Here is a 21093-nt window from a genome sequence, read left to right on the forward strand (position 1 = left end):
ATAAATCGTAAAATTTTCAAAACAACCTATGAGTAATGGGCTTCCTATGCAGAAAGGACCTTTTGAAAATTTAATAAAGATTGTAGAAAAAGTCATGATGGGGAGGGGGGGGGGGTCCAACAAATCGTGACGTACTTTTCAAGGGGGGATCGGAACCAGCGTGACAAAGTGTGACATAGGGGGGAGGGGGGGTTAATTTTGGCCGATTTTAGCGTGACATACTTTATGGATGACGCCTAATGGTTAACATTTTAATTCGATGTCGTTGCAAATGTTTCAAAATTGATAACTTGTTTCGTAAAAAATGTTGATGATTTTGGAAACATTTTAATGTTTATAAATTCAACACCATAACGTTACCAGATTTGCATACAGGATTTGTATCCGTGTAGGTTTCCTAAATTATTGCTTTAATCCTCAACCATTTTACACCATCACATTTTAAAACATTTTCGAATTAATCAGACTGCAGGAATTTCCTGGAAAAAGTATCAATTTTGGAACAATACAAGCAGTGATACAGTATGGCCCATAAAAAAATGCGACATTGTTAATAGGTGTAAATCGGGACTATTTTTACTATTTATGATGTATGTAGCATGTGTACATGTTAAATAGGTTCAAAACAAACAATCAATGCCTTTAAAACCATTCCCTTAGCATAAAATAAGTTACAGCTCATTGAAATTTATAATTTTCCAATTTGCTCTACGCCCAGGCCATATAAAGAAAAACATACTTTTTTCATGTTGGTCGATCTGGATAGCCTATTATGGTATTTTTATGGACTAAAAAGTATACAGCCTTCAAGGTTATTGTTTTTGGTATTTTTATGGACTAAAAAGTATACAGCCTTCAAGGTTATTGTTTTTGAGAGTTGTAAGAGTTAGTCCCACCGAATTTTACGCATTCTATTTACCAGTTATAGTAAAATAGTGAACTTTTCAAAAATATCCCGATTCTGAAAATGCATCATTTTTTTGTATTTTTTGGAGCCTGCAATGTTTCAACGAAAAAACCAAATGCTACTGATGATGGTAATTGATACTAACAGATGCTCTGATGTGACTTTTAACAATATAGAGCCGCTGGGCGCGCTTTTGAGCCATCGACAACGGTTTTAAGTTATTGATTTATTTTGACAGAATTACACAAAATAATAACCAAAATGGCATTGTTCACACAAATTACCAATTTTAACAAAATTAAAAAACATTCTTGATTGGGCGTATTTAAAAAGGACTTCTAATGATGCTTTCGGTACATTGATTGATATTTTAAACTGTTTCGTTTTTGAAATAAAAATTATTTAATTAGGGTAAATATTGTTCCAAAAACCCATTCATAGTTGTAGACCGCCTGTACACAGTTTTGGTGAACTGCAAAAAAATATCATGACGATATCTTCAAAACATACTAAACAAACACCATAATACATAAAAAATCAGATTGTTAAATAAATTTAAGAATGGCACCATTTTTTCTGTGAAAAAATGCACATGTCGCATTTTTTATGGGCCATACTGTACGTCCAATTTCTCCAAATTTTGGAGATTCAATTCTCATTCATATGATGAACTCCACCTGAAGGTCTTTGATTTCTTTTTAACGATTTTTAACAATTGTTCCGATCATGAGAAGTTTTCAGTTTCTGTGAATGTCAATGTTTAAAATTTGTGAATTTCTTATTTTTATTGATTTTCGAAGTAAGTTCTAAACAATTGCAGTTTCAAATATTCAATAGGGAGAAGTTTCATATCGATAAGTTTAAAAATAAGTCTTTAATATAAGTCATTCTTAAACATAAATAGATTTCTACAATATATTTTTATATTTTTTTTTAAATTTTGTGCAATAAATTTTCCTTCAAATTGCTGTTTGCATGGCTTTTTAATTTAATTTTCAAATGTTATTTATTAAATGTTTCTTTTTTTTATTAAACTAAATTACGGTATTTTTCTACCAACTCACACTAAATCGGGAAAAGTTGCCCCGACCCCTCTTCGATTTGCGTGAAACTTTGTCCTAAGGGGTAACTTTTGTCCTTGATCACGAATCCGAGGTCCGTTTTTTGATATCTCGTGACGGAGGGGCGGTACGACCCCTTCCATTTTTGAACATGCAAAAAAAAAGAGGTGTTTTTTAATAATTTGCAGCCTGAAACGGTGATGAGATAGAAATTTGGTGTCAAAGGGACTTTTATGTAAAATTAGACGCCAGATTTGATGGCGTACTCAGAATTCCGAAAAAAACGTATCATCGATAAAAACACTAAAAAAGTTTTAAAAACTCTGCCATTTTCCGTTATTTTTAGGGAAATTTATTTTACTTTTCGAATCTACATTGACCCACACAGCAAAAAAACCGATGGTAAAATCGCATGCAAAAGCATGCACATCACCTTCGTCAAAAAAGACATTTAATATTACACGCTGCATGTAAAATTTTTGTAAACACAAAAAAAAGTTGCAACCGATGGGACTCAAACCCAGCACCAACAATAAGGACTGGCGCCTTAGCCCGCTCGGACATCAGACCGATGTAAAATTGAAAGGATAAACGTATATGTGAGCTTGACATTTCGGTCAAGTAGGTTTCCCATACTGATGGGCTACAATTTCATAAAATAATGCAAAATTTATTCTACACCCTGGCCTTTTACACGCAGCTGTATTACTACTTTATTTGCTGTGCAGAAGGGTCATTTTTCATTTAGAACTAAAATTTTCATTTTAAAATTTTGTGTTTTTTCTGACTTTGCAGGGTTATTTTTTAGAGTTTAACAATGTTCTATATAGTTGTAGAGCAGACAATCACAAAAAATTTGATATGTAAACATAAGGGGTTTGCTTATAAACATCACGAGTTATCGCGATTTTACGAAAAAAAGTTTTGAAAAAGTTACTTTTTGCGTTTCTCTTTGTTTCGTCGTCCGTGTCTGTCGCGGGTGACCATGAACGGCCATGATTAACGACGACCAACAAAACTTTTTGTTCGTAAAATCGCGATAACTCGTGATGTTTATTAGCAAACCCCTTATGTTTACATATCAAATTTTTTGTGATTGTCTGCTCTACAACTATATAGAACATTGTTACACTCTAAAAAATAACCTTGCAAAGTTAGAAAAAACACGAAATTTAAAAATGAAAATTTTTGTTCTAAATAAAAAAATGACCCTTCTGGGTCAATGTAGATTCGACAAGTACATTGAATTTCCCATAAAATTCCAAAAAATTTTACAGTCATGTAACGGAAAATTGCAGAGTTTTTAAAACTTTTTTAGTGTTTTTTTCGATGAAAAATACGTTATTTCAGAATTCTGAGTACACCATCAAATCGGGCGTCAAATTTTACATAAAAGTCTCGTTGACACCAAATTTCCATCTCATCACCGTTTCAAGCTGCAAATTATTGAAAAACACCTCTTTTTTCGCATGTTCAAAAATGAAAGGATTCGTACCGCCCCTCCGTCACGAGATATCAAAAAACGGACCTCGGATTCGTGATCAGGGACAAAAGTTACCCCTTAGGACAAAGTTTCACGCAAATCGAAGAGGGTCGGGGCAACTGCTGTGTGAAGATTTAACCTACAACTACATTTATTAGATTTTGAGATTTTTTATCACATCTTATCTTTTCCTTATTTATTATCAAAGATTTGAATTCATGGGCTAAATGAAATTTAAATAAAATATAATTTTATCATCAAATAGGTACTTATATTTTTCATTATTTTACGTTCGGATGACAAAATTAAACATGAAATTAAAAATATATTTAAAAAATGGCAAAATCTAGAAAACTGTTTATAATTAATTTTTTTTAAATAAATTTCTCAAAATCCCCCAATCAACCACCGCTCCGTCATCTCCAACTGCCCATCCCCCATTCTCCCCCTCTATTTCCTCAGAAAAACATGCTGCTGGGTGGTTTTCCGAGTCCAAGTCGTGGAAAAAGGGGTAGAAGTGAGCAACGGGGACAGGCAGGCCGGCAAGCACTGCTGGTTTCGGAAACGAGCGAGCTCAATCGAATCGCGATGGAATGAGAACATGACCAGCAGCGAACTCGAGGGAGCTCGGTGGGTGGTGGTGGGTGAAGTAGTGAAACCCGCGCCACAAAGCAGAAGAGAGGGAGAACATAAAACTTTTATTACAGCAATTTTATTAATAATGATTCCCGGCCCGATCAATAATGCTCTACCGCGCAGTGCGCAGAGCCGCCAGAGTTGGTTTTTTTTTGGTTTGGTGTGAATCTGGCAGCATTTTTCGAGTTTACTTTTTCTGTGTTGAAGCCGAGCTTTTTTATGTTGGTGGCGCCGCTAAGGGAGCGTGGAATTTTTATGCTGCAAAAGCTTTTTCAGCCGCCCTCCGCCACATAGCACCAACACCAACGAAATCAAAATGCCTAAGAAGCAGCATAAAACGAGGAAGTCATACTCCTGCTTGGTTGTATGTGTGACTGTATGTATCTGCTACAGACAGACTTGCCGTGTGGCTGTATTTGTACTGTTGATGGTGTTAGTGTGTTGGCTGATAGGATGGAGCTGCCAGCATAAAAAGGGAGCTCGAAAAATCGATATTTTGTGCTACGTTCGCGTTAACGTAACGACGACGACGGACGATGGGGAGCATCGGAAGGGATGATGCTCTAGCTGGCTGGGAAGTGGAAAACTTTGGGGAATTTCTGGAACAGCATCTCATCCACGAAGTTCCACGGGGTCTGGCTTGAATTGACGGGCGGAGGCTTTGGATGGGGTTGAATTACTTTGAAAGAGCGTAGTTACGTAGTTGAAATGAAACCTGTATTGTATTGTGTTCAAATGAAATTTTATATGCATAAAAATTTTAAGTTGCTAATAAGCTCAACTTGGAAAGATCTTTACGAACCACTATCGACCCCTTTCATTTGATCATGGTTGGATTGTTGTTTTATTTTAGATGGATTAAACTACAAGAAAAAACCTGCATCCTCCAAACGCAGAGAGAAATCCCCTCTTCTGTCCACAACTTTTCTCCTTTGAAAATCTCCACGGCGGCGTCGCTTGGGGTTAAATAACGATTTACACGTCTTTTCCGTCACTACATTCATTCGTAGATTTTTTTATGTTGGCCTTCAAAGCAGATCAAAGTTTGCATCAGTAAAATTTTATTTAAAAACAATACTTATTTTTTGCAATTCCGCTGAAACTGCCAGCTTCTCCATTCCTTCTGCACAGAAAAAAAAATCATGGTAATATTACATCTGGGAAGGGGTACATCTTTTATGTCAGAAAAAAGGTGTAATTTTATCTCTGGAAATGTGTGATTTTACCACTTTTCTGGTGTAATGTCAATTTTTCAGTCTAAATTGAGGTAAAATTACATCATAAAAGAGGTAATATTCAACCTTCCAAAATTACAGCTTCCAAATTTACATTATTTTTTACTGTGTGGAGAGACGAAACGGCCTACTTTTCCCTAGCAAAAATAACAGAATGGAAAATTAATACCTTTCAGTACCAGTGCTGAAAAGTAACATTTTTCAATATTTTTCATGATTTGAACGGTGAATTTACTTAACACAGGGATGATAGACATAACATTCCATTTAAAAAAAGCATTTTTTGGAATTTCAAAAAATGTTGTAAGCAACTTGTTGCAAAACATGATTTTTTCAGCACTCGTCGTGTTTATCCAGCAGGTAGCAGCAGGCTTGGCCGAATGGTTAAGCTAATAATAAATCGCAAAAATGGAATAGTGGAATAGTCATACTTGAAGTCCATTGTATGGGTTTTTGCCCAAATTTGGCCGAGGCTTTGTATACCGAGCTCGAAAAATAGCTAAATTATCACAAAATCTTGCTATTATAACTCATCACATATACTGCCGTTTTACGGCGATATGATGTATACGCCAATTTGGACATTTTCTATTTTATTGTACAGTCTGATAAAGAATCTTAAAAGCTACCTCCTGGCGGAAGAATTTTTCAAAAAACTGCTCTGGGGCCCATTTTATTAAGCAAACAAACAATGATGTATACGCCAATTTTACTCATCATGATGTATGTATACTATGGTGGGTACGTTTTTCAAAAAGTTCTCGGATCAAGTTTTAGTATGGTTCCCCTTGTAGGGCATGCCCATAGGGACTTTCATGCCAAATATCAGCTCATTTGGTTGTAAACTGGCTGCGCACATCGAGGTTTAAGCTTACATGGGAATTACTATGGGAAATTGGAACTTTTTGTTCAAACGCTCCTACAGGCCTGGGAAAATCACGCGCCAACTTCTGGTATGGTCAGGCCTATGGGGAATGGTCTGGAGAACACTTTTCCCGAAGAGAGCATAAGGATTCGTTGTCCCTAGACCTGGCGCATCGACAAAACATCCGATGCTCCGGAATCAACGATTTTCCCTCAAAAAGCATCAAATTTTCCTTAGCATGCTATGAAAGCTTGATGAACACCGCGACGCCATACACACAAAATAATATTTCCGAATGTTACATCATTAATGATGTAACACTTTTGCACGTCATTAAACATTTAAATTTACATGCAATTTGATGTAAATTTGCAACAATTTATACGTAAAAACATGATTTTACGTGTGATTCAACCGTTTACGTCGAATCTCAAGTTTACATCAACTGAGTTTACATGTGATTCATTTTTTCCGTGTCGAGTAAATTCACATATTTTTTTCTGTGTATGTCAGACAGCGACAGTTATGAGCAATGTAATGAAGCTTATACCTGTAAGCCAATTGAAAAGCTGCCAAAGGCAAACTTATGGGAAATTGGACGAGCTTTCAGGTAAAAATATTTTTGAGACGGAAAAATCAAGTCTGTCATATAGAAAATGCCAAAAACCACCAAAAAAGCTGTTCTTTCGACATTTTTATTTTTAAAACCACTGTAACTTCGCAAGGATTTTACTTAGGACAATGGTCAATAGGAGACTTTTATGTAAAATTGTCAGAAGAATCGATTCCCACTATCGGTTTTTGAAAATTTTGACGTTTAGACCACTTTTCAAAAAAACTGGTTAAGTAAATGATTTTTGTATTTTTTTTAGGAGAGACATACCATCCTGCATTTTTCGTGAGTCTTTATGTAACCTCAAAAATTTGAACGAAAAAAAATCGTGACTTCATCTTAAAATTTAACTTTTAAACTTAAAAATTGAAAAATCCCGTAGAAGTGACGTGTATTTATCTTTCAGTGTATTGTTTTCGGAAAGCCCGTCCAATTTACTACAAGTTTGTCTTTGACCACTTTTTGGTACGATGCAACGGCTTCGAGATACAGTCATTTTTAAATTACAGAATACAAAAATATCTAAAAAATTTACGCCCTTCTCAAATGCCATTTTTGAGTGCAATTGGCTCCATATACACAAAAATGGCTTATATAGGTCTAGGATAACATGTCTACAAAGTTTCATTGAAATCGGAGAGGGTCGGGTACAAAAGTACCAGAAAAAAACCTGATTTGAGCTGGAATTGCTCTGTATCAAGTAGGCGAAAATCTGTTTCACCCCTAATCCAACAAATTGTAAAAAAAATATTATAATTCATTATAAATGGCAATTTTTCCAATCAAATTTACCACTCCAATACTTCTAACTAACGTGAAATTTTCCGAGGATTCCTAATATGACAAAATTGAGACCAAAAAGTGCCGCTATGGAGGCCTACAGGGCAAAAACTAACGTTGTAGAATGTTTGTTGTAGAAAAATCGAAAAACTATGAGAAAAACTGCGATTGGCCAAAAAGTTAATTGCGTACACAGAAAAAAATATGTGAATTTACTCGACACGGAAAAAATGAATCACATGTAAACTCAGTTGATGTAAACTTGAGATTCGACGTAAACGGTTAAATCACACGTAAAATCATGTTTTTACGTATAATTTGTTGCAAATTTACATCAAATTGCATTTAAATTTAAATGTTTAATGACGTGCAAAAGTGTTACATCATAAATGATGTAACATTCAGAAATATTTTTTTGTGTGTAGGCTTATAGTCCATGAAATTACCTATCTTTTGACCTATGGGAGTATGGGTGTTGGAGGCTGTTGCAAAAAGATATTGAGGTTTTAAAAAAATCAATATTTAACAGTAATTTGCAAAAGTTATGAGAAAAAGTCAAGCCGATCCTGGATGTCTATGGCCCATTTTGAAGTGCTTCAAAAGACCTTTGAAATTCATCTACGAGAGTTGGAATTGATGCAGTTTTACGGAAATGCGAGCAATTTTATGATTTTATATGTTTTTTGGACCTCAAACTTCGAAGCCCGTTTTACCCCACTTCCCTTTGTCGTAGAGGGCTTATATTTGGCATGAGTTCATCTCATGTATAGACAAACAAACGCTGAAAGTTTCATTCAGATCGGAGCACCTCGATACGACCTGTTACACATTGGTGAAAAACTCTCTCTTAATAAAAAAATCTGCTCTTTGGCAGGGATTTATGAAAAAGGTTCCTAAACTGGTATTCCACGCAAAGATTGTGGAAATTTTCTGCCCTACAACTTTGCCGAAGACACCAAAGCTCTATCTCTTACCTGTTAAAAGTTAGATAATCCATAGCCAGCTGTGATGAGTTATAGAGAAACAAATTTCACCGAAAGTAGGCCATGACAACGCTGAACAATGTTGTAGAACATGTCAAAGCACGAAAATGCATTCTTTTTTTGCTCTAATCAATTGAGTTCATCAAAACAGCCTCTTGAACCACTGAGCAATGACGAGTTTCGACGAATTATGATTTATTTAGCTGAATTAATAAGATGCTAAGAGCTTCGATAAGATGTTAAGAGTGTGTACAAAAGTGTACCAATGACTTTTCATTTTGCTGGCATTCAGGAGCTTGTTTTGGTGACCAAATTGAGCCAAATTGTCAAATTAAGCTTGATGAGAAGTAACACGAACTGGCTTGTAGGCTAGAATCTCGCGCATTTTTTTTTTTTTTTTGTAGCATAACTTTGAAGTTTTGAGCTCTCTGGAGCTCTTTAAAATCCTCCAAAGGTCTCCAAAAATACATTTTTCGAGCCTCAAAACAGTAATGCCAAAAAAATGCGCAAGGGTCTGGATCACAAGCCAGTGTTGCTGAATATAATCGCATCAGTGACAAAAGTGTCTCATAATTGTCAATTATGAAAAACAAATCTGGAGTTCTATTTTTAAAGGTCCAATAAACCAAATTCCACTTTTTGCTTTTTTGGTGTTTCTGGAAAAGTCTTGAGTCAGGGGTATTAAGAAACACCCAAAAAGCAAAAACTTAAAATTTGGTTATTGGACCTTTTCAAAAAAAATCTCCAGAAATGTGAATGCACACGAGATCTGCCGAGAAAAGCTGGATTGAAACACGGCCGATTTCAGTCAGATTTGAATTAGGCTACACGGAAAAAAAAGTTCCCAAAATCGTGAACAAGCGTTCATGAAAATGGGAACCTCGAACAAAGTGTTCGATTTTGAAAAACGTACCATGAAATTTGAACACTTTGTTCGAGGTTCCCATTTTCATGAACGCTTGTTCACGATTTTGGAAACTTTTTTTCTCCGTGTAGTGCAAATATTTTTCGAAGTTTTTTTCTCCCCTCTTTCAAAAACGTTACGAAAAATCAGGAGCATAACAATTAATTTTTTTAAACTTAAATATTTTTATGTAATTTTAATTGCAATCAGCTGAAAACAATCAAAAAGGGCTTTCCCAGCGTTTATTATCATTATTAACATGTGTGAGTCAATTCAAGAATATTTTGCGAATTTGTGAATTTTTGTTGTATTGCGCGTATTCCCAAAAAAGACACGCGGCATATCAGCCTCGAAACGACGCGCCGCACTTTCGCCAAATGCTCGCTGTCAAATCTCATACTGCTCATTTTGTTTTTGTTGATCTTCTTCTTCGAATCGCCTGACATTGTTGGCAACAATGTCTACGGAACAGTCAGAAATGCCGCGCGGCGTGTACTTTTGAGAGAAACATACAATACTATACCGCAACATATTTTTTCCGCAAAAAAAAAATCTTTAAAACTTTGAATTCTGATGCATAATGCTTTTTCTGTGCCATTTTGCATTGAAATTTTGAATACGGATTCGCAATTAAAGCCTGTATTAAATTTCCTTAAAAAAAATTATTAGGTTTAAGTGAAGCTCTGGCAATCAGGGCACTTTCGGGACTTTAGTTTCTACTGAACTCGCTGTCAACTAAAATATATTTCTGAACACAACAGATTGCTTGCCCTTTTTTTTCATTTGCAGCGCAAATACCTTATTTTATTTGCAAAAATTTTTATTTGGAACTACTTTGGAAATCTCGAGTCGTGCCAGGCTTCCCGTTTCACCTTAATTGATCCACGACTTCTATTACCCTATATGAACTTTGCGGGACTTACTGACGATGATGGTTCGTTCGAACCTCTCGTAATAAATTCCAGCTTACTTTTACAAGACTTTGAATAAAAAAAATATCATGCTGGCAACAATAATATTAAGTTTACTTTGTTCAACATTGTAAATGTTCAACTTTTTCATAAAATGAGCCAGAATTTAAAACTCCGCAGTGCTCCGTCGAACGCGTAGAAACTAACTTTGCGGTACTCGTTCGTTGTTCTCTGACGCCAAAGCGTTGCCTTATTTCGAGATTTTCAGTGTGACTTATCAAAAACAACGCAATGTTATTAGAATCATCTTAAGCCTTTTTTCCAGTTCCATCACATAATGGTGCATAATCGAAGGATTACATTTATTTGGAAATTTCAGGAATATCGATTTAAAAGGTAACGCATCAAACTTAAAGCTATGGTTCTTTTGAATCGATTGATGTCAGAAAACCTGCCTGTAATCGAGTATTTCGAGTATTTCTTGAAAATCCCTTAAACTTTGCAACTGCTAAAACTGAAACAGAGTAATGTAAACACTATTTAAAAAAAATCAGCCTGATACTCAAAAAACTTCTTAGAGCTCGTGATGCATAGAGCAATACTTTTGATATGAATTAGTTTGACAATTTTGATAGTAATTATAGTAATCTAAACATTAAAACAAAAACTGTCATGTTTTTAAATGATCAATGCAATGTTGAGCTCTTCGGTTGCATTAGAAGAAAAACTCCATTCAGTTCGATGTCATCATAAGTGTGTTGGAACTATTTATCAAGAAAGTTGTTTTGAACATTCTTGGGATACAAGTTTTGTTATAAGACCATATTTTTTTCGTAGAAAAACTAGAATTTTTTTGAAATTAAATTCGATTGAATTAGCATGGGTGTAAATAATCCAAAAACCAAGACTTAAACTATACTTCTCACACAGTTTTATGTAGTAATTCAAATCCCAAACAGTAAATTGTTCAAAAAATATTGTTTCAAGCTCAAAAATATGCCTCAACCGACATCATATCCCGTCCTCCATTTTCCAAAACCACGCCACGCGGCGTTTGTTCGTCGCCTTCAGCATACGACGCGTTACTGAAACGTGGTGCGGAGGGAAAAAAGTACAGCACCGTCAGACAGCAGAAGCTACGGCGTCGTAGAACTGGCGCGCATGCGTTCGAGGCCAGCCGCCGAGAGACCAACGAAGTCGATTCGACGACGACTTTTTCGTCGTGTTCGTCGTTGGCGATGACGAGCGACATTGCCTATTCACGAACGGATAGCAGCTTTCACACTGACGGACACAAATACAGCCGCGGCTGAAATTACGTCGTAAATTTAGCTTAGCGTGACTTGGAGACTACGCGTTGGACTTGGACCTGGGTGGAGTAGATCTGGCCAAGGTGAACGCTGAAACCTGGACCAGACCAAAAGTCACAAGTTCAGGTTTTTAGCAGCGAATCTCGCCACAGATCTACACGTAACAACTATACGGAAAAGGAAAAACAGCAGCACGAACACTGAGGCAAACTCTGATTCATGTGGCACACTCACAAACACTTCCGGTTGGTGTCTCTTCGCCACGTTGCGTTTGGGGGGCCGACCGCGGCACGAAGAGAGAGATACATGGAAACGCGCCAATATTGATTTATCGATTCTGGCGGAAGTCGACATCGTCGGTGGCGACCTCTGGCTGTCCTTGGTGGTCGTGGTTCGCGTGAGGAGGATCGGGTTTTGTGAGCGTTGGTAGCTTCAACGGTTAGCTACAGGCTGGGGCACAATGACCCAGATTGACCTGGTTGAGCAGAGAAAAAAATATCAAAAATCATGAAACTGATTGTCATATCTTGGCAACTCTGCGTGCCTGGATTGGAACGACCTTACCGTGTACACTAACTGCTGGACTCCTATGCTAACCAACAACAACATCTATTATTCCGATTATTCTATCATCAACGTGATTAGTGTCCTTGCTACAAAAATTCCTGGAATAAAAGTTTACGTTAGTTACTTGCTACGTTGCTCCTTCTGCTTACAACCCGCCTGGCAATCCTTCTAACCGTAGCGCTAACCAGTGCTACGGAATTGGAGTCGGGTATTTTTGTGGAGCTAGGGGAAATGTGCCCATTTTAATCACTCTAAGCCGTTCGACCAATTCTCATCACTTTTGCCGTTTTCCGCTATTAAATCAATATTTTCAGATGTATCGACAATGGAGAGTTGCTTGCTCATTTTTGTTCGAGCTATTTATTACTTTAGAACAGTCAAAAACACTTTATTAAAGCTGTAATTCATGATCAAAGTGCTCATAGGCCGATAATAGAAATAGGCTGAGAAAGGGTATAGTTCCCCTAGATAGAGTTGTTGGGGGTCGTGCATAAACCACGTGGCCTCCTTAGGGGGGGGGGGGGTTGAAAATCTGACCGAAAAAAAACACGAAAAGCCATGGGGGGAGGGGGGGGGTCGACGGCTGACCACGTGGCCTATCAAAAAATATTTTCTATGAAAAACATCAAAAACTGTGCTAATTAAATTTTATGACATGCATACACTTCATTCTCAAGATACCTTGTATTGTCTTGTGAATCAAAAAAAAAAAACAATTTCAGGATTATCGCTCAACATTTCGGTTTCACTACTACATTTGCAGGTGAATCGCCTAACATTAGAAAATAACCCGTCACGATTTTTCTTTACAAACGATACTTATCTACTTTGAAATTCACCGAAAAATTGTTTTCTGATTGATATTCATTCGTATGAGCGAAAGCCATTTTCTTCTCCCCGAGATAAGGACTACAGTGAATATGAGCTTGGCATTTTGATCTAAGAGATAGTCCATACTCATGAGTTACATGATTTGGGGTGTTATAACAACTCATTCGAACGAATTTTAAAACAGCTTTTAAATTTAGAAAATTTATATATTTTCCTGAAACTGTATGTTTTTTTTACAAGCAGTCAAGGCATTCATCGATCCTCACACATGTTTTAACCAATTTAGTTGATATTCTGTACAATGTTGTTGCATAATATAAATCAGAACCAGGATCAGATAAATTTTTGATAAATTTTAAATTTCTCAAGAATTTCCGGGATTTCCCGGGAAATTTGTTGCAAGTTTCCCGTTTCCCGGGCAATTTGAAACCCCGGGAAATTGAACGCTCTAAAAAGCCTACAACATCCATTACTTTGTTTAGAAATCAAGAGGAAATCCATTTTATTCGCAAAAATTTAACAAGTAGCCTTATGTGTGAGACAAACTTTAAAAGCGTTTTTCTCAGCATGCTGTTTTTGCATATGGGAAATTTTTGCGAACATGGGCAGTATTCGTGAATAAAATTTTAATGTAACGCCATTAAAGTCAATATAAATAAAAAATATTTATTAATATTAAAAAAACTCATCTTTCATTTTTTTTTCAACATAAATATCTCAACAACCAAAAGTATGATCAAAATTGTAAAATTATAAAGAATTTCCTGATCTTTCAGCTAGTTATGATTTCAATTTAAAAAATGGATAAATCATTTGCCAAATTTAACTTTTTGAAAAATTTATATTTAATAATAAATAAATGCGATCGATTTTTTTATATATGCAAAAAATATATATATTTTTCTAAGGATCTTATGTGACCATGAAAGATAGATTGAAAAAGGATAAAAAAAACTTGCAACAATATTAAAGAAACAAAACTTTAACATTTTTCTTAACTGTTTATATTTGGAAGATTGGATTAGTCATTAAAATATTCCAACAATGTTTTCTTATAAATAAATCAAAAACTTACAAAATATTTTAAACGTAGTAGTTTAAAAAAGACTGCTCATATTTGAAAGAATGGCAAAATTCACAAAAAACATTACAACAGTCAAGAATAGGTTTTAAAAATAAAATAAAAAATATTTTAGAACTCAAACTTTTTTTTTGCAGAACTGCTCATATTTGAAGGAATGGAAAAACTCACAAAATATAACGACAATGAAAAATATTTTTTTCAATAAAATAAAAGCTTGATGATATTTTCAGAAGTCGAACCTTTTTTAAAGAACCTTAAAGAATGGAAAAAATCACAAAAACATTACGACAGTCAAGAATAAGCTGTTTAATAAAAAAATAAAACTATTTTAGAAGTCAACTTTTTTTTAAGAACTGCTCATGTTTGAAAGACTTGTTGTTAGTAATAAAAATAAATTTCCATCATATTTCAGAAGCGATTTTTTTTTCAAAGAACCGCTCATGTTTGAAAGAATGGAAAAATTCACAAAAATATTATGACAATCAAGAATAAGTTGTGTTTAGAATAAAAAAAAATTGAGTAGTCGCTTTTATTTCAAAGAACTGCACATGTTTGAAAGAATTATCCCATTCTCATACTCACAATATCTCACTCACAGAAAAAATCGGATTTGTTAGTAAGAAAATATGTTTTTCAAGAATATTTAAGAAGTTTATAATTGTTATTATTTGTTTCATTTTTTCACATTCGACCTTTTATCCTTACGACGTTTTGTCCAGTCGACCTTTTGTCCATTTTCGGCCTTTTGTCCATTCGACCTTATGTCTTTCGACCTTTTGGCATTCGACCTTTGGTCCATTTGACCTTTTGTCGCACATCCGAGAAATAATGGTAAAAAAATACTTTTTTGGACACATGGAATCAATGCTCACTTGTTTATGTAATATTTTTTATCCGTTTATTTGGTTTGATTTTTTGAGCACAATTCATAGTCTAAGAGCATTTATATTTTATATGCATTCCATTGTTTGCAACTAAATAATTTTGGTTTTCAGTTTGTAATCGAACCACTGGTAGGGGACAAACTTTTTCTCAAATTTCTTGTTTGATAGGGTTAACAGAAAAAAACTGAGTTTTGATAATCTTTTTTTTCTGTAACATTACAATTACATTGTATACTGTGAAATAAATGTATTTAGTGATAAAAGGAGGTCAGATTGATGCAGACAAATGCATTGTAAATTTAATTTTCGAACTAAACAAGTTTTTTTCTGATTTTTCTGAGAAATAAGCCACGTGGCCATAAGGGGGGGGGGGGGTGGTTGGCGAGAAACACGAAAAACCATGGGGGGGTAGGGGGGGTCAAAAACTCCCAAAAAAAAGGCCACGTGGTTTATGCACGACCCCTTGTTGGAGCTGGAGTCGGCAGAGTCGGATTTTTTGGAACACTGGAATCGGGGTCCGAGTCGCTAAATTTTCAGGTGCCAAAGTAGAAGTTGTTTCCAAAGCAACCCAACTCCTCTGCCCTGGTTACAACACCAATGTTCATAGCAAGGTTTAAAACATGTACATAGCCAAATGTTATTTTTTTGACAAAAGGAAAGTATTTAAAAGCAAAAAAATACGTTTTGGACCAGTTTTGAGGACGCTTAATCTTTTTTTAGAAGCAAGCTAGCACCACACTTTCTTCGAGAAAGTTGTAGAGCACCTTCTAAAGCAACCGGATACGAGTCCGGTTTAGTATAGTGGGAAACGTGAATTTTATAAATGTCAAAATAAAAAAAATGCTTTTCCCATAGAAAATCGGATTACATTCCGTAAAGTGAGGACTAAACTTTGTGGGAGTTGTTTAGAACCCCAAAAGAAACTGAAAAAAAAATCATCAAACATCAAGTGGAGATTGCTGCAAATATTTTAAAACTTAAAAAAATCCAAAATGAGTCACGAAATCAGGGAGCAACAATGTATTTTTGATTCCTCACCTCAATGAGGAAAGGCTATAAAATCACTCGAAAAACGAACTTCTTTCTTTGACCTCCTAGACCACCCTTCATGTATACATATCGACTCAGAATCAAATTCTGAGCAAATGTCTGTGCGGGTGGTTGGATGTTGATCAAAATAATTGCACTTGATTATCTTGGGACTGGCTGGACCGATTTTGTCCGTTTTGGCCTCATTCGATCCGTCTTGGGGTCCCCTAGATTACTATCTATAAATGGTGATGTTTAGTTAAGTACTTCAAAAGTTATGCTTAAAAAACAATTTTGACTAAAGTCCGGAAGATTGTAAAAAGGGTGGTTTTTGTAAGGAAACCCGTCATGTTATACATTTTTAGAAAGGTATTTGAAAGAACTTTTCCAACGCATCCAAGACATTGAAGATCTGACAACCCTATCATAAGTTATGGTCACTTAAGTGTTTTTATACACTTTTTTGTGACCGGATCTCAAAAATTTGGATGAAAAGTTTGTCCGGATCTATCATACGACCCATCGTTAGATAGGTAATACAAAAACCTTTCCAACGAGCCCAAAACATTGAAGATCTGACAACGCTATCAGAAGTTATGAGCAATTGTACTAAAACATAATTGTGACAGATACAAAAAAGGGTGAACATTGCTAAAGATCCGGCTGAGGCAGCACTAAGCTTTATGGAATCGGCCTCGTTTGCCGAAGCTTTCTTCATGTTATGGCGTTTTATAGCAGAAACTTAAGTGACACTTTTAAAGCATTTGTTTGCATATATTCAGGCGCATTTGAAAACAAGCAAAAAGCGCTTTCAATTGATTTTAGGAGGAAGGCATCAATCACTAAGGTGGTTTAAAGTAACGTTTTTTCATTAATGAAAAAACGTTACTTTAAACCACCTTAGTGATTGATGCCTTCCTCCTAAAATCAATTGAAAGCGCTTTTTGCATTGTATTGTATAATGAAATTCAAAGAATAACGAATTTCAAACTTTTCAATACATATTTCTCTACGCTGTTTAAATTTTCATGTTTTAAAAAAAACTTTGAAATATTTTATAAATATTTGAGTAAAGGTGCAGAACAACGCAAAAGTGTTTTTTTTATAAAGAAGATTTGCATCGAAATCACGCTTTAATAAATTCTGTTACGCCGAGTTAACAAACGAATTTTAAACAAATAAAAACAAATCAACACCAAATTTTGAAAGTCATTTTGTGATTCTTTCTTAAAATCAAAATATATTAATCCTATTTGCAACATTATTTATTATTTGGTTTACTTAAAAAAAAAATTCAAATAATTTTGTCAGAAAAATTGTTGTCTTGTTCAACTATTATCAAACATTACTTCCGGCCCGACACAGCTTCAGAAAAATCAAATCCGGCCCGCAGGGCCAAATGGTTGGGCACCCCTGGTCCATTCTAACAATTTTTGAACTGTATTTTAAAACAAAGATGACTTGTTTAGCTTCGAATCTCGGACACTAATAAAAGCTTCAGCTGATTCGAATTCCAGACTCTCGTTTTTGCTCATAAATCGCACAAATTTGGACTGAAATTTCAAAGATTGGCATGCATTTGGAATTAAAGAAACAATAATTTGTACAACAATTGACTAGGATTGAAGGAAATCTGGACCATAACATTCTGCTTTGCTTTCCCGTGGCTTATGACGCCTAGGAAATGTTTTACATTTTTGGAAAACTCATATTTAATTTAAATTAATTGTTTTGGCATTGACTACAGCCTCCAAATTAATTTGAAACGAAAGTTGATGTGAAAATTCACAAATAACATAGTTTGGCAATCAAACTTCCTGTCAAAAAGGGCCACGATTAAAATTTCAAAAAATAAATTGTAAATCCATTTATTTATTTCTTTTCGTGAGTAGAAAGCGTAATTCCATTCTGGAAAATATGCGTTATCGATGTTTGTGAAAAATCAAACAGAACTCAAAAGTTTTTTTTATTTGGCTAGGAGAGGCCTTCCCTATGATCAAAGAAGCCATTTGGCCCATACTAGTCTCCTTACAATTTTGGTAGCTGACCATACGAAAATGGTACGAAATTATTCGAAAATCTGTATCCTTCCAAATAGCTTTCTGATCGATTTAGTGTCCTCGAAAAAGTAATAGGTATTGATGTAGGTACACGTTTTTTTTTTCGCTGGATTATTTTTTATGAGAACTAAATTTCAAAAACCCGTATTTTTGGTTTTTCTTTATTTTTTATATGTTTCAGGGGACGAACCCCTCAGCCACATTCAAGCGTTGCAATGTCACTACATTTTTTTATTTTTTTCGAGATATTTTTCGTATGATTTTAAAACCTGTCCAAAACTTGAATATTAATATCGTAGGTGTGACAAGATGTGACGAAGGGGGGGGGGGGGGGTTGTAAGACTGTGACGTCACGCTACGTTTTTTATGATTGCATAATATTAATTCGAAATGTACACAATTAAATTAAATCCTCTTTTCAAAAATTGTTTGCTTACTATTATTTAGAAGTATCCCATTTTAATTGATTATATAGTCACATTTTTCTTATTTAGTTTTTTTTTTCAATATTTTCCAAATTCTTGCTGCGATAAAAAAAAATGCTGTGAAGGCAGGGTGTTCACTTGAATGTTATACCAGGTCTTCTAATTTTTAAAAGATACAAAACTGTTTTTTTTTTGTATCGCAATGCTTATTCTAAAAAATGAATAATTACACAACTTATTTTTTTCCATATTAAATTTGCAAAAATACAAAAATCATTAGAGTTTGAAGAAATAAAAACTATAAAAAATCCCATCGAAAACAAGGGGGGGGGGATCTGGCAAAATTTGACGTACTTTTTGAGGGGGGGTCAACCTTGCGTGACAAAGGGGGGTGGGGGTTAATTTTGGCCGATTTTTACGTAACATACTATATGGATGACGCCTAAAGGAGAAAAAAAACAATAAGGAAAATAGATATTTTCAAAGTCTCACCCAAGTTTCATATAAACAGTCTTCCATTTTCTATTACCAATATTCAAACGTTTGTCTGACCAAAAAAATTAATTCGAATGATTTTTTTAATGAAACGTATTATGTATTCATATTACAACTAATTGCATAAGCTTCTTATTTGGAACGTCAGGGCAGGATTTGGCCTGTAAGAGCGTAATATTTTCAGCTATGCTAATACAAAATGTCTCCAAGAATTCTTATTAATTATCCAAATTCTGAGATATTATGCAGGCCGCGAATTATCACTTTAGCTCAATGTCACCATTACTGACGGTATGTGCTTTAATATCTACAAGCATTTTGAAATGGATTTTTCTCTCTTTTCTTCAGATCGTTTTCGGACCAGACTCCAACACCGGCAAAGAAACTCTACACAAAACACATCACCAAAGAGCAAATGACATATTCTTTGTTAACTCTGCACGAATTTCTCGCTTTGTTGATAAAAACTTTTGTTGAATATTATTTAAATTCATTTTTGTCTCTTCGTTTCTCAAATAGCAGCGAATGTTTAATCATGTCGTCTACAGTAATTGCACAACCCCCACCGCTATACAATACGTGAGTATCGTAAATTATTATTTATTTCTTTAACAAAATATCATGAACGTGTCTCTTCCACAACCTTCAGGTGTTTTAATTTCGTGACCCAACACTTGAAACAATACACCCACATCGGCTGCACCGGGCTGAAGATGCCTTCGTTGATTAAAAATTCCATCATAGATTATGTGGTAAAAGTGCAGGGCGGCTTCGACGACGACGGACAGCTGGCCGTGCTGCTCAATCCAACGCTGTGCCAGCTTAACCTGACCGGCTCAACCATCACGGATCGTGTCCTGCTGGCGGTGGTCGAAAAGTGTCCCAATCTGAAGCGGTTAACGTTGACAAAAGGAAACTACCGCTTCAGTCGGAAGGGATTGAAGGCACTTTTCGGAAGGTTGCACCACTTGGAGGAAATTTCGGCGAAAAATTGCGCCCTAATAGATGACAGCTTGGTGGCGAAACTTGCGCTGAATTGTCCCAATTTGCACTTGTTGGACTTGGAGGCATGTGCCAACGTTTCGAACTGTTCGGCGGAATTCCTGAAACATCGCAGGATAACTCATTTAAATTTATCGCACACGAGCATCTCGGATGAGTTTTTCAAGGTATTGGCTGATTCTCCGTGCGGTACGTCGCTGATTGACTTGAATGTAAGCTACTGCAACATAACATCAGCTGGTATGGAAGTTCTGCATTGGAAATCTTTGAAGTATTTAGGAATTGATGGGTGCGATCTAGATGGTGAGTTCAATAAACATTGGTGGCATTTTTGCGGTTTTAGTAACTTTTTGTGTTATTTCTAACAGATTTTGACTGTATTGATGTGGCCAAAAATCTTGCGTTCGTTCATTGGACCATATAATTTGAATTAGATGTTGTGATGTATTATCTTTAATAAATTTACTTTATAAATAGGAAGAAAATAAATAAATTGTATGAAACATTGGAGAGCACTAAGTTATTTTTTTAATGTTCCAATTCCATCCATCCACTCTAGTTCACTTTTCTGAACAAAACATGAATACAATACTGGGAATATTTCTTACATGGTATCGATTCAATTCTCTAAACAAAATCTCTGACTTTTCGCTGACCTCTTTTCTTTTTTTTAATGAGCATGTTCTTGTTTTCGTTTTTTCTGAATGTTGAACATAAAAAAATAAATAAAATGTATAAAATATATTTGGGATATTTTTTTAAAGAAATTGGAGCGAACAGCATATAATTACGATGAATTTTGCGAAACATTGTTGACAAAGCTTTAATTTATTTGGCAAACACAAAAATACCAGACAAACATTTTTTAGGTCAAAATTTTTATGTATGGTAAAGTTGTTTTTAACATTCTAACCTACCATTTGAGCACCTTGGGGTTACATAATGTAGAAAATTACACAAAAAATCATATTGCAGAAAATATATTGAATCCACTTAAAATAAGCATTTCAATCACTCCTGAAAGTTTC

At 35.1% G+C, this 21093-nt stretch overlaps 1 protein-coding gene across 1 annotated transcript; it reads left to right on the forward strand.

The window, feature by feature from the left end:
* The first annotated feature begins 19435 nt into the window (after window positions 1–19435).
* On the forward strand, window positions 19436–20571 carry LOC120420916 (F-box/LRR-repeat protein 2-like). The gene is made up of 3 exons (XM_039584040.2): window positions 19436–19642; window positions 19713–20368; window positions 20434–20571. The coding sequence occupies exons 1-3, from the start codon at window positions 19479–19481 to the stop codon at window positions 20487–20489; spliced, it is 876 nt and encodes a 291-aa protein (XP_039439974.1). The 5' UTR covers window positions 19436–19478; the 3' UTR covers window positions 20490–20571.
* The last annotated feature ends 522 nt before the right edge of the window (window positions 20572–21093 follow it).

Source organism: Culex pipiens, chromosome 3, assembly GCF_016801865.2.
Source record: "Culex pipiens pallens isolate TS chromosome 3, TS_CPP_V2, whole genome shotgun sequence".
Taxonomy (NCBI): Eukaryota; Metazoa; Arthropoda; class Insecta; order Diptera; family Culicidae; genus Culex; species Culex pipiens.